Source organism: Prosopis cineraria, unplaced genomic scaffold, assembly GCF_029017545.1.
Source record: "Prosopis cineraria cultivar Desert tree isolate PC_DT_omini unplaced genomic scaffold, ASM2901754v1 PC7, whole genome shotgun sequence".
Classification (NCBI taxonomy): domain Eukaryota; kingdom Viridiplantae; phylum Streptophyta; class Magnoliopsida; order Fabales; family Fabaceae; genus Prosopis; species Prosopis cineraria.
Genome location: NW_026555338.1, coordinates 4,799,583 through 4,815,050, shown reverse-complemented (window position 1 = coordinate 4,815,050; position 15,468 = coordinate 4,799,583). Strand labels below are relative to the sequence as shown.

Here is a 15,468-nt window from a genome sequence, read left to right as displayed (position 1 = left end):
CAGCTTGAATAAATGTCACTCATTTCTTTACAAACAGGATTGTGCTCGAGATATGCTGTATTTTCAACAAGACTTGTGATGAATCACTGCAAAATAGAGACAACCAATGCCAACAAGTCCAAATCTACTTACATCATAAGTTTGTATAACTTTGGATTGCTTTATTGCAAATTTATCAAAGTTAAGCACCCTTATTGCTCCATAAAAGTGCTTGAAAGTTATTCATTTCAATAAACATTCATAGCACACAAGCTTTAAGTTGATTAAAACGAAGATAACAAAACCTTCAACCCCTTTATTTTAGACTTCAATGAAGTGTTGAAGGATGAATATGATGTGATAATTGAGGGCAAAAGTTCAGTACTTAATCAAGACATCTATTGCATTCTTTAGAAGTTGAATGATGCCAAGTGGAGAGAGACTACTCCAGCTCTAGTACAACAATAACAACACAAGCCTTATCCCATTAGCTAGAGTTGGTTTTGGTAGTACACTCAAAGTACAGCAACCACAAAATACAGGTCCACTCCAATTGTAGTTTCATGCTGGGTAATGCAAACCACAATGACTTTCTATAACCTAGTCCTCTAAGAAATAAATCTATAGAGGATAAAACCATAGCCACATACCAAGGCAAATATTTTGGATCAGGAAATCCAAATACCCTAGCCCCCACTTTTAGGGTTAGCAACAGGTTTCTGAATAACAAATTCTCTCTTCCTTTCTCTCCATTCCAGACTACAAAAAGTCATTTCCAATCCTCTACACCAAAAATTCTCAGATCATGAGGGAAGCTACATAAGATAAGCAGATATTGAACAACAAAATATAAATGAGAGCAAATTGTCTTCCTAAAATGAAAATGTCACCCTCTAAATATTTGCCTTTAGGAAATTTTTCCACTTCCATCCAAATTAACTCCCAAATAGGTCAATGGCCTTTAAAGAAGCCTCAATCTTTCCTGCTGAGGGTGATCTATATTAAAGCCTGAAGCACTGCAATGTTCATATCAACCAAGTCCTCCCTAGGAAACACATTATTAGATCATTTGCCCAGAGTCCAAATCACTCATGTTTCTGATATCAGAATTTTTTATTTTTAATACTAACGATTTTTTCCAGAAGAAAAATTTATTTTAGCTTCTTTATAACTTCCTTAATTTCCTAAGCAATAATGACAAATTTTTCAAGAAATTTAGAATTTTTCTTTTGAGAACGTACAGTATTAACATATGCAATATTGCAATCTCACCATATCATCAACAAAATAAAATGATTATACTGTTTTAACCCCAAAAGAAAAAATAGAAGATGCAGCCTTATTGAGAAATGTTCATCTTACCTGTCCTCCAGATGCTAATAACGCCCCAAATTCAAGCACCTTGTTGAGGTCAAAGCTATCAAGTAGTGAAAAAGTAAATATCTCCCAGAAATGAAGTTTTAATTTCAAATTAAAAGGAAAAAAATCTATTCACAGCGAATGAACATTTTCTAACCTCCTAAATGAACTTCCAGTAATTTTAGATTGTAAGTAAGGCCATGCACACATATCTTCAACACTACTGGATATCCCAGCATCAGATATTTTTGTTGCAACAGCAACAATAAGTTCATTCAAGCTTGTGTGCTTTACATTCTCAGCAATAGCCCCGATTGCATGGGCAGCTGCAACTCTAGTATCCCAAGCTTTACTGTGTAGATATTGAGATACCTAATCACATTACAAGGAGATTTAAAAAGTATAAAACCATTATGAAAAGAACATGCGTAAAACAACCCTCATAACACACAATGACAAACATTGCACAAGCACAAACAAACCATAAGGTTTCAAAAAAACAAAACAAGCATACAGACAAGCAAATATAGCATTTTTGGAAGAGAACAACCCCACAAGTTTAAACTGTCATTTAAACACTGAAATGGCTTCTTTATCTAACACATTCAGTCATATAAATGCCCTTGGAATCTAAAACAAGGATAAAGACAAGCCTACCACAACCTTGCGCAATTATCATATCATATGATCAAAATATTGGGGGCAATGGTCAGAGCTCTTTACCATCGGATTGGCAAGGTATTGATAGCATATTAACGAGAACTAGCTAAGAAGCCTAAGCTATTAGGTTGAAGCCCTGAAATGGTTTCTGCCTCTCAAATTAATTTTAAACAAATAGAGAGAGGTGAGGTCAGAACCTTATTATTTTTGAAACCTAATAGCTCACTAGACTGACGAATGAAATAAGGTCAAAAATCTAACGTAAATGGCCCAAAATGCAATGAAAGCTGGGAGCATAAAATATAAGAGTAACTCTTACCTTCTTTAGCAGACTGCTTAAGTCTTGAGGATGAGATTTTGCAATGTCCCCGATTTGGCGAGCAGCAGTCAACCTTGTTGCTTGGGTTGACCCAGCTTTTACAGAATTTGGTTAAAGAGAAATTCAGAATGAAGTACAAAATTCAAAAATAAAAATATATAATATTTAAAGACAAAGAAGGATACTGTCCAAGAGAGTAAGCAAGCGCTGAAGTCTAGATGACTGCTGGGCCATAATAAATCATTCCAAATGCTTCATTGCTCCCCTTGTCTCCACAGTTTATCGAAAATGGCAAGTACGCAAACATACATATCCATCAAGGTTTCATACCTTCCCTGTTCTGCATTGATCATAAAATTTAGCATCAACTTGATACTTATGCAACGGCACAAAAATATTAGAGCCACATGGAGCCAGCCACTGGGACGACGAAGAATTACATAAATAATAATAACAGACTAATGTATAAGCTTCGGTGTGTTTATTTTTTCGTAGACCAGACATTTGTCTAGTACTGCCACAAGGACTAACATTCTTTACCAATATACAGATTGTTCTCTACTAACCAAGCCCGCACTATTTATTCAGTGATATGAACTACATATTTCTGGATTTCCTGCAAGACTATACTAGACCCGCTTAATCGCATATTTTATATTTTCAGAAATTTAGAAATTTCTGTGAAAGTAAAAATGAATTGACAACACTTGCTTCGCAAGGAAAAGATGCGACCTAGTGAAGAAGCAATAATCATCAACAAAGAAGATTCAAAATGTCACCCGCATGAAAGCCCATCTCAAGCAGTGATTTGTTATAAAAACATTTATTATGATTCAACCATTTAGCAAAGCCATAAAATTCTATAACTAGAATTTACAATTCGAATCAACAATCGCATTAATTTCTAAACGAGGACTTATAACGCCTTTTCAGGGTCAATTAAGATGTAGACAGCAATTAGTAGAGAATTATACAGCGCAGAGAAAAAAAGAACTCCATAGGTTTTAGAAAATGAATGAGAGAAATAGAAAGAGACAAACGTGCCTTTATAGTTGAAGTCGTCCACCAGCAAAGGGGGCTACCGCAGCTGAGCAATTCACCGGCGATGATGAGGCGGCAGTGTCAGAGTTGTTAGAGGACCCCCGTCGATGGCTAGGGATTTAATCGGAAGAACGCAAGAGGGTTGGCGTCCCTTTTATTTTTTCCCTTTGCTCGAGTTATTATTGAGAAAATAAACTCTTGATGGCACAAATCAAATCAATCACCAAAAAAAAAAAAAAACCGTTATTTTGTTAATATTTATAAATTATAAATATAAATTTTATCAAAAAATTAATAATTCCAAATACCCATTTTTTTATTTTAGTTAAAGTTATGTGATCATAAAACAAGTTTGGGCTCTATTTTAGTTTGATTTAATTTTAATAGAGTTTAATAGATTTAAGACTTATCTAATTGATTGATTGTTTAAATTTTTGGTATGATATGTTGTTTTATTCCAAAAAAAAATTGGCTTTTTATTGATTATTATTGATGATATCGATATTTGAGTTACAATTGAATGAATTTCTTTTTTGAAAAAAGCAAATGTTACCAAACATAAAACGATAACCAACAAACATTAGGAAAAAAGACCTCTAGGAGAAACTCTCAAGTGGCGCAGAAAAGCAGCTTACAAAACAAACAAACTCCATGAATCCAATAACAAGTCCAACGAACAAACCTGAGATGAATAGTAGTGTACAAACTGAAAATTATAGAGCCTATTAAAAATTATTTTTATTTTATTGTTCAGAAATGATCTTTTATAGAATATATATTAAGAATAAAAAAATAATAAAAATGAGTATTTTTTTCATTCTCACTTATTATTTATAACAATAATCCCAAAATATTTAAAAAATATTTCTATTTTTCTATTTTTCATAACAATATTTTGTTTTTTAAAATATTTTTTAAAAAATACATTCTCAAATAAATTTTTTTTTATTTTAGAAAATTAAAAACTATTCCAGAATAGGTTGCAGGCCCATAGACTCAAACAAAGAACAACAAAAAGTATACCAACATCAACGAAACTAAAACACAAAAGGGACAAGTTATGCTTGTCCTACACATGCTAGATGATGTGAAGTAGCATTCGCACGTAGAAGTTAAAGAACTAGCAAAAAAAAAACCAACTTGATGATATATGTTAGAAGAGTTACGAGTAGGTAACTAGATAATCATGAATTTATCAATTCAGTGAGTCTCCTCCCGTAGGACTTTGAAAGTTGCCAAAGCTTAACCTGAAGAAGCCGGTACAAAAAAAAAATTAGGAAGAATGACACTTATGTTCCAAAAAAATTATTTTATCTCGGTAAAATCTCACCAAATTTCAAGATATAAAAAAAGTCTCTTACTCCTTAATTGATCTTTTGACAAAATTTTAAACTTATAAATTTGCAACTTATTTTTGGAAATTTGCAACTCCTTTTACCTTGATTTACAATTAAATTTCCCATTTTAATTTAAGAATACAATTTTTTTATAAAAAAAAACACAAAGTTTTAATATTGAATTTATAAAATTATTTATTCAGTCCCAGGAATTTGCAACTTACTGTCTTAGATTTGTAGCTTTATCTACTACGATTTGCAACTACCTATCTCAATTTTATTTATGAACACAGTCTCAATATTTGTTTTTCTCATAAGAAATTATTTTTTTAAATTTTAAGATTTTGCAACTTACTCTCTACAGTTATAATTCTATTTACCTTAGTTTGCAATTTAATTTCTAAATTTTATTAAAAATTCATTCAACCTTGAATTTATAATGTTATTTTGTGAGCCATAGGTATTTGCAATTTTCTTTCTCATATTTGCAACTTTATATTGCAATTTTATTTATGGACACAAAATTTCAGTATTCATTTTCTTTAAGAAATTTTATTTATGAATTTCTAAATAATATTTGAAACTCTAGTTGTAAATTAAGGTAAATGATCTTGCGCATTAGGTAAAGTAAATTACAAATTCTTGGAATTGAACAAATAATTTCACATGAAAAAATAAATATTGAGATTATGTTTATAAATAAAATTGAGATGTAGCGTTACACATTATAGTAGATAAAGTTGCAAATCTAAAAGAATAAGTAACAAATTCAAGTAACTAAATAAATAATCTTATAAGTTTAATGTTAAAATTTTGTGTTTTCATAAAAAATGTTGGCGATAGCTAATGAAATCTAGTCTGAGTTGTGTCCAAGGACACTGTCCTTAAGAGCTATTCCGCCACACCGGGTTGATCGCGCGGCAGCTCTCCAAGATTAAATAGACTCTTCCTACTAAAAGTAGGGACACAGAACAATAGAAATTCACACAATGAACTAGAATGATAGAAGAGGAGAGAAAGGTCGAGAATATCAAGTCTCTCTCTGAACCTGTGGCAAGTATTGCCTTTTATAGACAGATCTCATAATGCTGGGCAATAAAACCACCTTAATCACAATTAAAAACGGTTTCAAATAGTAATGTTATTTAAATTTTATGTTATAAAATAATGAATAGGCTTAAATAATAATTAATATTATTAATTTATAATAATTCCTTTTGAAATACTCAAAAATATTTATAATATCCAACAATCCCCCACATATTTCAAAAGGAAGGAAATTTTTAAAAAAAAAATATCTTATACAAATAATTTTGTATCTCCAAAAAATAGTTTTCAAAATTTTGAAAAATTGCCCAGAATTACATCTAACTTGTGTGCAATTGTATGCAAGAGCCTATTTCTCCTCTAAGCTCATTTATTAACCCAAGTTCACACCTTAGTATCTATAAACTAAGGCTTCATTCATTTGAGCAATACGGGACTTTCCTTTTTGACACAATAGTAACAATCCCCCATATGTGTCAAAAGGACCACTATCATCTGAGTTATTTTCACAAAAGATAATCACTTCGAATTTAGTGTCTTTCGACTTGAACCAAACCTAGACCAATAAAACTTAACACGTAGAAAAGTTTGTGTAACTTTGTTATTGAACCAACAGATCTTGGTCGTGTGTTAGAGGTCTTATTAGTCGGATTATACCCCCACAATTTCCATTGTTAACGCGGTTTTGTACATTATCAGCTATGAGCGCGCCTGGTTTTAACAAATGTTCTAGAGATTTTGCCACAATCTCATAGGAGTGGCCCCACTCCACATTTGTATAGGTGTTTTCATCAAGTGTATCTGCAATGAATATACCATCCATAATGAATATGAAAAACATTAAGAGCTTTTGCTCAGCCTCTGATTAATGCATTCTAGCACTATCTCAAGCCATAGGAAGGGACAAAAATTTAGTGCTAGTAGAACTAATAAGTGACTTGTTCTTACCCATTGAACCTTTTTCATGGGATCTCCAATCATAAAGGTTGGGTTGCCATCACCGTTAATTTCAAATTGGCTTAAGTTCCATTTCACTCGACAATAAAATTCTTCCTCAGGGGCTAGTTAACGAATCTGTCAGATTTACATCTGATTTTACATAATCGATTGAGATAACTTTCTTTTTTAGCATGCTTAATTATATCTCAAACGATATCTACCTATGCCATTATTCTCTTTGCAATGACTGTCACCATTTGGTCATTGTTCTCTTTGCAATAACTATCGCCATTTGCCAATTACACAAATCATCGACATGATCTGTGTCGGTTTTACTCTTAATGCAATATTATTCACTAAGAAGTTTCTAAACTAATTAGCCTCATTTTTAGCCAATTTAGAGTATTATACTCTGGCTCACATATTTTATTTGGCTATAAATGGGTTTTTCCTCATGAATATAAAATTAACTCTACATCATTGTATTATTTTAATACAATGGAAATTCATTTTATGTGATACCAACATTTATGGTATCTCTCAAACGTTCGTTTGTCTTATCCTCTCATGAGACTATTTAATATGCTCAATTTTTACGTAACATAACTATATCATAAAAGCTCATCAATATTGAGTGTCAGACTTACACCAAAATAATTGCTATGGAGATTTTTCACAACTTAGCCTCCAATTTCAGAATAAAAACTTTATGATCTTGTTATTATACTTATTTCTATCATCACTAAAAGTGGATAATCACTAGTGAATCTTCCCACATTAATATCTGTGTATTTTATTCACCAAGGGTCTACTATTCACAATCCACAATTTAGAAAATATTCTATTTATTTCATGGGACCATAACACATATTATCCACCTTTGGGATGAACAAATCATTATTTATAAACATGAATATTGATACCAAGATAATTAAACAGGTAACATACCTATTTTAAAATAAATTTATCTACATAATTAAATTTTGACCACCATTACAATGCTTGTTTCAAGCTAAGTGACACAAATTTCATGATTAACAAATTTTGCCACTATGCAAATAATAGCCTTCTCTTAATTAATTTTCCTCTAAATCACAATAGAATAATATCTTGGTATTTATAAAATGATGCTAACAATTTAGTACAACACATGTATATATAATTTTTTTAATAAAGCAAAATAATTTTTGTTAAACACCCCCACACTTTTAAATATTTCATGTCTCATAGATAATGATTCTTATCAAATTAGAATCTTGCCGTACAATATTTCCCGTTCTAATTTTCTCAAAATTTTGAATCCATCATAAACATATCAATACATTCACACAACCCCTCATTTTAGATATTAATTTGTGGAATGATCAAAAATTATTTTCTGGCACGTGCTCGAAGTAGTGCAAGTAAAGACCATATATAACATTTTTTATTTAAAGCTAGAAAAAATAATAATAATCAGTGCCTACACCAAATTAATGTAGTCAACAAATTTCCAAAAACAAATTTTACATATATCTTCTCAAATATCTCACGCCTTAACTTAAATAAGCTATGCAACAAATAAAGTAATTACATCTTAAAATATAAAGGCAAATAAAGCAACATATTCAATTAAAGAATATTGGATAACTTTTACCAATCAAATAAATTAACTTTATTATGAGATATTATGGTGCCATAATAAATATTTGAAATATAATTTCAACAAATTAATGGCATTGATATTTGAAGTGATGCCTAATCAATTTCTTTTTTTACGGTAAAAAAAAACGCCATGCACCCACATTTGGATACTTTAAAGCATATTCATGATGGTATTATATCAAAGCAATTTATTCTTGCTCAAAACGTAAAAACTTAATAATATCTCCCTCAGCCAGTCAAGAATCTAAATGTAATATCCACAAAATTGAATGCACTAATAAATTCACATAGCAATACAAATTCGACATCATCAAATTGCAAATATTTTAATTCTCTGAAAATTATTAAGTTCATCAAACTTAATATATATATATATATATATATTAAATATACTATCACAGAAAATTGCAAATTCTGCCATATTAATAAAAAAAAAATATTAAGGTTTAATTCCAACGGTTTCATTGACCGAAAAACCCAAAGTTTTCATACAACTGATATGAAAATGATAATAAATAATAAATTCTAATCATTGTAGTTTATTAATGATTGCTGAGTAAATCTCAATCGTTTGCTGAATTGTTTCTGTTCGTATCGGCCAAATTAAAATTCTCATTACAATTGTTGAAGGGGTCATGCACTCAATAATGGCCTTTAAAATTTATTCCTTGAATTAGTTTAATCATCACCATCTATAGTTTCATTTGATCATCTGCCATTTTTCGGAGGAAAAAAAATAGCCACATACTCCAACCCTTATGATAGGCCTAAGAATCATATCTGGTTGTCATTATCCAAGATGTTTATATTTTTTCCCTCTTGTTTTCTCAACGAATTCCCTTTAGTTGACTACTCTACGAAGCTTTTTCCATGCATATCATAGTATCTAAATATTTCTGCATCAAACTCAAGCCAAAAATCTTATCAAGCTTGTGGATGAGGCTCATATTACTGTTGTCTCATCTCTATTAATCTATCAAACACACATTCGCATTTATGCCAATTCTTAACTACTAAAATAGCATTACAAATTGCAATTTCAAAATGTAGAAAGATATAGGTACCTAAAATAGGATAGGACTCCATGTTTGTGAAGGAGGAAGAACTACAATGGAACAATTAGATTCTGTTAAGCCATACCTTCGTAGCTATGGTGGGGTCGACTTCCACAATTATTTGGTAGCTGAAGGAATGTGAATGCTCTCCTTACACAACATTCAATCACTTTGCCAATATCATAAGCATGTGGTATTCATGCTTGAACTCAAATGCATAGCCACTGAGGTCTTAAATGAGTTTGGATTTTGGAGCAAATTTGGCATTCTTGGTGTTCATACTCACCATTGCCCATTTCAGCATATACTTACTCACACATGCCCCAACACTTAACTCTATTCATAAAACCATCAAAACTCATTGCCTCTCCACATGCCTCCACTGGGTCTTACAGCCATAACATGTTAGAAAATAGCTCTTAAGATTGTTGGTGATAGCTGATGAAATCTAGTCTGAGTCGTGCCCAAGGACACTGTCCTTAAGAGCTATTCTGCCACACCGGGTTGATCGCGCGGCAGCTCCCTAGGATTAAACAGACTCTTCCTACTAAAAGTAGGGATATAGAACAACAGAAATTCACATAATATACTCAGGTAACTACATAATGAACTAGAATGATGGAAGAGGAGAGAAAGGTCGAGAGTATCAAGTCTCTCTCTACACCTATGGCAAGTATTGTCTTTTATAGATAGATCTCATAATGCTGGGCAATAAAACCACCTTAATCACAGTTAAAAAACGATTTTAAATAATAATGTTATTTAAATTTTATGTTATAAAATAATGAATAGGCTTAAATAATAATTAATATTATTAATTTATAATAATTTCTTTTGAAATACTCAAAAATATTTATAATATCCAACAAAAAATGTGTTTTTAAATTAAATTAGGAAATTGAGCTACAAATCAAAGTAGGAAGAGTTGCAAATTTTAAAAAATAAGTTGCAACTTTGAAAGTTTAAAGTTTTGCCAAAAGACCAATGAAGAACCAAGAGACCCTTTGCATTTTAAATTTTATTGGGACTTTATTAGAATAAAATGATTTAATTGGGACTTAAGTGTCATTCTCTTGGAACTATTATTGTCAAATTTTCAAGTTAACTCTGAGTTTATCGTTTTTACATTTCTGACTTATAAAATCATTTTAATTCACTCATAAACTCAGATTAGTTAAAAATTGGTTAAACTTGTGAGTTGACCTTCTGAGTTTACCGTTTTTACATTTCTAGCTTATAAAATTGTGTGACTATACTTATAAACTCATTGAGCGAGACAGGAATATCCTATGAAGAACTTGATTTTTGATTTATAAAAGCAGTAGGATATAGTTCAATGAAAATAAAACCAAAAAAACAAAAACTAATATTAATAAAAAAGGAAAAGAAACAATACAAATAATAAGTTGCCCCCTTTTGAAATTTCTATATTGAGTATAATAATCTATAAATGTAGATGGATTTAATTTCAATTAATTATATTTGAAATATATTTAAATTAAATTATGGTCATATTTTATATTTTAATTTTTAATCATGTATCTTTAAAGGCTATTTATTAATAGAGATAAACTCTTATAAGTTTATGATCCGAGTCTACATTTCAAGTTTACATTTTTGCTATGAATTTACTTAAACTTGTGAGTTTAACAACCTTGCCTGGAACTAAACAAAAAAACATGAACAAGAAAAGGATAACCTAACATATAACAGACCCCGCAAAAATTGAGAAAATAAGAGGAAGACATATAGATCTTAAGGGACCAATTTAATTCTAGATAAGTCCCACATATCTTGAAATCCTAATGAAAGTCCTTGGTCCTTAAAGGGAACATAAGAGCAAAAGAAAATTACTTAAATACCTTTATCTAGTACTGCAACATCATGCACGTAGAGAATAAAAATTTTTAAAAAAGGAAGTACCTTAATTTGATATTATCTTCATGCTTTTAATAAATAAAATAAAATATTTTAAATTTTCTATTCTCCGTAAACAACATAATATCAAGTATGCCAAAGATGCTGAGCCTCAAAAGATAATAAAAAGATTCTCGACCTCCCTTACTACTGTTTACTCGGATATAAAGATGCAAAGAAGTTAGAATAAGAAGTGTTTAATTAATAGAATGTGCAAGATACTAGATTATAGAGATTACAAAGTTAAAAACGATGCTAAAAACTATCTTGATACTGAAATCCTAAAATGAATATTGAGAGTCAATTGTTGTTGAGAAAGAGTCCTCCTCTAAGTGACTTTCTCTTCTTTTTTATAATAATTTAGTTGAAGCAATTGCCTCCACAGAATCCGAAGCCCATTCACGAAATATCAAGGATTTAAATGGGCACGGCCTGTGAGATTTGTGGTATGATACACTATATCTCCTTGAAGGTCTCATACATCTATCTTACATCTTAAGGGTTAAGTTGTGTGTGGCACGTTCTTCTTATCTACAGTCTATACAAGCCATTGTTAGTTGTTTATAACTGCCAGCCCATGTCCCCAAAATATCCATGGATGAGGGTTACTCTCTTACAAGATTTAGGGCTTATTGAGATCATGGTCTCGTGTTAGGCAATTGGTCTAAATAGTAGTTCCAAGTCTTAAGGGATTGAAAGAACTGATATGATGTAATCAAGTTATTTCATCACGATGTGGACTAGCCTTATCATTATTGGATCTCTTGCTTGGCCTAACACTTCGTTCACCCTAGCCCATTTTTTACTTTAGCCATTGCACCCTTTTGCATGGGTGTTGTTTCAAATTTAGCCTAAACAATGCCCTCGCGTGCTAGTGGCTGGTAGCTAGAAGCCACATGGCACGTTTAAATAAGAACCAAGATGTCATTTCATTTTCTTGAGCCTCTTAAGACTATATATTTCCTTATCTACATCAATCATTCCTTCTACTACTTTGAGCTTTCAAACTTTCTTGCCTTTCAAGCACCTTTACCCTATATTCTTTGTTCTTTCCCCTTACTCTCTCTTGTCAATTTCTCTTTACCATTTCTTGACCCTTAAGCTTTATTCTTCTACGTCTTTGCTACTTTGTTTCACCAATGGCTTCTTCCTCCACTACTACTAATTCTGAAGTTGCTCACCCAATGTTCCTGCCTCCATCTTACCTGAATCCCTAACCACAGTTTGAAATCTCATTGATCGCATAGGGGGTATTATGTAACATCCTAAGTTTTAATTCCTTAATTAATTAAACCTAATTAGGGTAATTAAGTAAGTTGAAGTGCTGTGTGGCTAGAAAGGTCTAATAATCATGTTTGATGCTATTTCAACCCTAGTTGTGGGTCTGGTATTGAGGTGGGCCACCTGGGCATCAAAAGGAGAAGAAAAGGAAGAGTTGATGTTGTTGTGCCATACGCCGCGGCGCATACATCATCCGCCATGGCACACAGCCATTTTTAGGTGAAGGAGGACCTCTCTGTGCCATGTGTCATGGTGCATTGTGCATTCATCGTGGTGCATGGCCATTTTCTATAGTTTATCAGACATGAAATAAGACAAAAATAGAGAGAAGAGAAAAAAGAGAAAGAAGAGGCACGCTAATGCTCTGCTAGGGTTTAATTAGGGACTACTTTGAGAGCATTTTAAAGGCTATAAACACCTAAGGCAAGCATCATACTCATTAATCTCTCCATTTCTTCCACATTTATGAGTTTATGGTTAGAGTTTGATAGTGAAAGTAGGATTTCAGTCCATATAGGTTATGGGTCTGAATTTGTTGACTCAAATAGAGTTAATGGGCATAGATTAGAGTATCTAAACCTAGGTATAATGAGTTTTGGTGTCTTGGATTGTTGAGCACCATTAGTGTCTGAAAATCCCATTTATTATGGTGGTTGGAAGTTTGTGATGCCATTAATGGGAATTTAATGTCTCATTAATGATATTGGGAGGTAAAGGTAATTATTAAACTCAATAGTTAGGCTCTCCTCTTGTAAAATGAATGTTGGACAAATTATAAGTAAAGATTGAGGGTTCAAATGTTGGAGTTTGTTTTGTTGATAGAATTTAGCTTGGTTGATTATAGTTTTGGCTCTTAATCACTTATTGGAGTGGAAATTCAAGCTTGGAAGCTAATTAATTAAGGGGTAAACTTTTGACCTCTCAAAGGTTTAAGGTAACTAGGGGAAAACTCTACTTTAGGTAGTTATATGTTAATTAATTGTTATTTGGTTATTGAATGTGAGTTGTAAAATTACATGCATGGAATGGGTTGTTAAAGTAAAAACTATATGTATTAATTTCCTTGAGTACATGAAAAATGCAAACTGTAAAGTCAAGAGGATTTTACTATGAAAATGCCCTTTTCTTTTCCAAAAAATAAATGTGATAAGGTGTAGAGATAAATGTTTGTCAATGAGAAATGAATTTTAAGAAAAAGATGAGAATACACATTTGGGTAGCGCAAGGTCGTGAGCCCAACATGATTGTTGTAATAGTGAGTATATAAAAGTGAAAAGTGAGAACAAGTGAGTATGGCTTATGGCATGATTAGTGGCGGGAGTTCACCTAGGAATTGGGAATAGAGAAAAATCCATATGGTATTTTGGCTGCCCTCTGGTACACGGGGGCTATAGCCTTGTCCTACTATTTGTCGAGGGACTATCCTATAGTTTGTCGAGGGACTAGAACCTAGCTATCTATACCAGTTCAATGAGGAGAATAGCCTAAGGTATGAGACACCCCAGGGATTCGAGAATGGGGGAAGCTATGGTCCAAAAGTGAGTCATGTGATCTTTGGCTTAGTGGTGCATGGAGGAACCCTTGAGGCTTAGTGGTGTAGATTCACTGTCTCTTGTGAGATTTTTTATTTATAATTTTTAATGTATAATATTATTAATACTAGAGCTTTTTGTTCATTGACCATTATATGAATGCAATGATGTAATCATGCCCTTCAAACTAATTTTGCTTTTAGTACACCTTGGATGACTGTGGCTTTGATGTTTGGTCTATTTTAGATGGTTTAAAATGGCATGAGTATGAAGCTATATAACTGGTTTGTTTTAGAAATTGATTGAATTGTCTATTTTGATGGTTGGTCTATGGTTTGCATTTGTTGAGAGCATAAGGTTGGAACGATGTGATTTTAGCCTAATGGCATGTAGGAAATTAAAAATTTACTTGAAATGTTGTATTGTGCAAACCTAAGCTAATTGTTATTTGTTTTTATATTTGATTTATTAATATAAATTGTGTTGGGTGGCTATAACCCAACTATAGTTGTAGATGTATGTTGGTAGTGTTAAAAATAGTTTTGTTTTATTTGGAAAGATTAATAGGTGGTTATAAGATTTTAAAATGCACGACTATTTTTATTTTTCCTAATCTATTGTGTTTATTGTTTCTCAATTTTAAAAGGAATCTTATGGGCCTTTCTCACTTATTTTGTTTTTAAATACTTGGGATTCCAAATTTTGAAAGTGACAATTTAAAAATTTTAAATTCTACTTACCATAATAACACTTAGTTATCTACCTTAATTTTTTCTACCATAGTTGTGATTTTTAAAATGGTGGAATATTTTATAAAATTATATTTGATTATTTTCTACCATAATACCCTTTTAAGTTACAGAATCATTTCAAAAAGAAAATGTATGATTAGTTGACTTTTGTTTACCATGTTAGACACTTTTCTACCATAATTGAGTTAATTCTTCTGAAAAAGAAAAATTTAGAGTGCTATATAAAATATGGATACGAGTGTGAGCTATTTGTGTTTGTGTATAATAATAAGAATTTTATGTTATAGGTTGCGTAGATTTGGCTTAGGGATGAAATTTGGAAAACTTTCATGGAAGAGCCCTGCTTGTGTAAATTTGGGGCATTGAGTGGCCAAATCTTAGTTTTGATATGTTATTAGTTATCTAACTGTGTAATTAGGTGTATAATAGTCTATTGAACTTAGTTCAAGCCTTAAAATGGGTTAATGGCATAAGTTTTGAGTTTTGAGTATTTGAATGTTTGAAAATCATTTTAAAATCTGATTTTGGCATTCTAGTGTCTACAATTCTCATACGGTATCAGATTGGAACAAAACTTATACCATTAGTTAGCTCATCAAATAAGAT

The 15,468-nt window shown here is 31.6% G+C and overlaps 1 protein-coding gene across 1 annotated transcript in view; it reads right to left on the bottom strand.

Annotated features, from left to right (window-relative positions):
- Positions 1-3,507, bottom strand: part of LOC129315410 (TATA-binding protein-associated factor BTAF1) — a 58,031-nt gene extending 54,524 nt beyond the window's left edge. Inside the window, 5 exon segments of the mRNA XM_054959069.1 lie at positions 1,342-1,396; positions 1,496-1,710; positions 2,318-2,412; positions 2,503-2,657; positions 3,362-3,507. Of these exon segments, the coding sequence (XP_054815044.1) occupies positions 1,342-1,396; positions 1,496-1,710; positions 2,318-2,412; positions 2,503-2,551 (414 nt within the window). The 5' untranslated portion in view covers positions 2,552-2,657; positions 3,362-3,507.
- Positions 3,508-15,468: the final 11,961 nt, after the last annotated feature.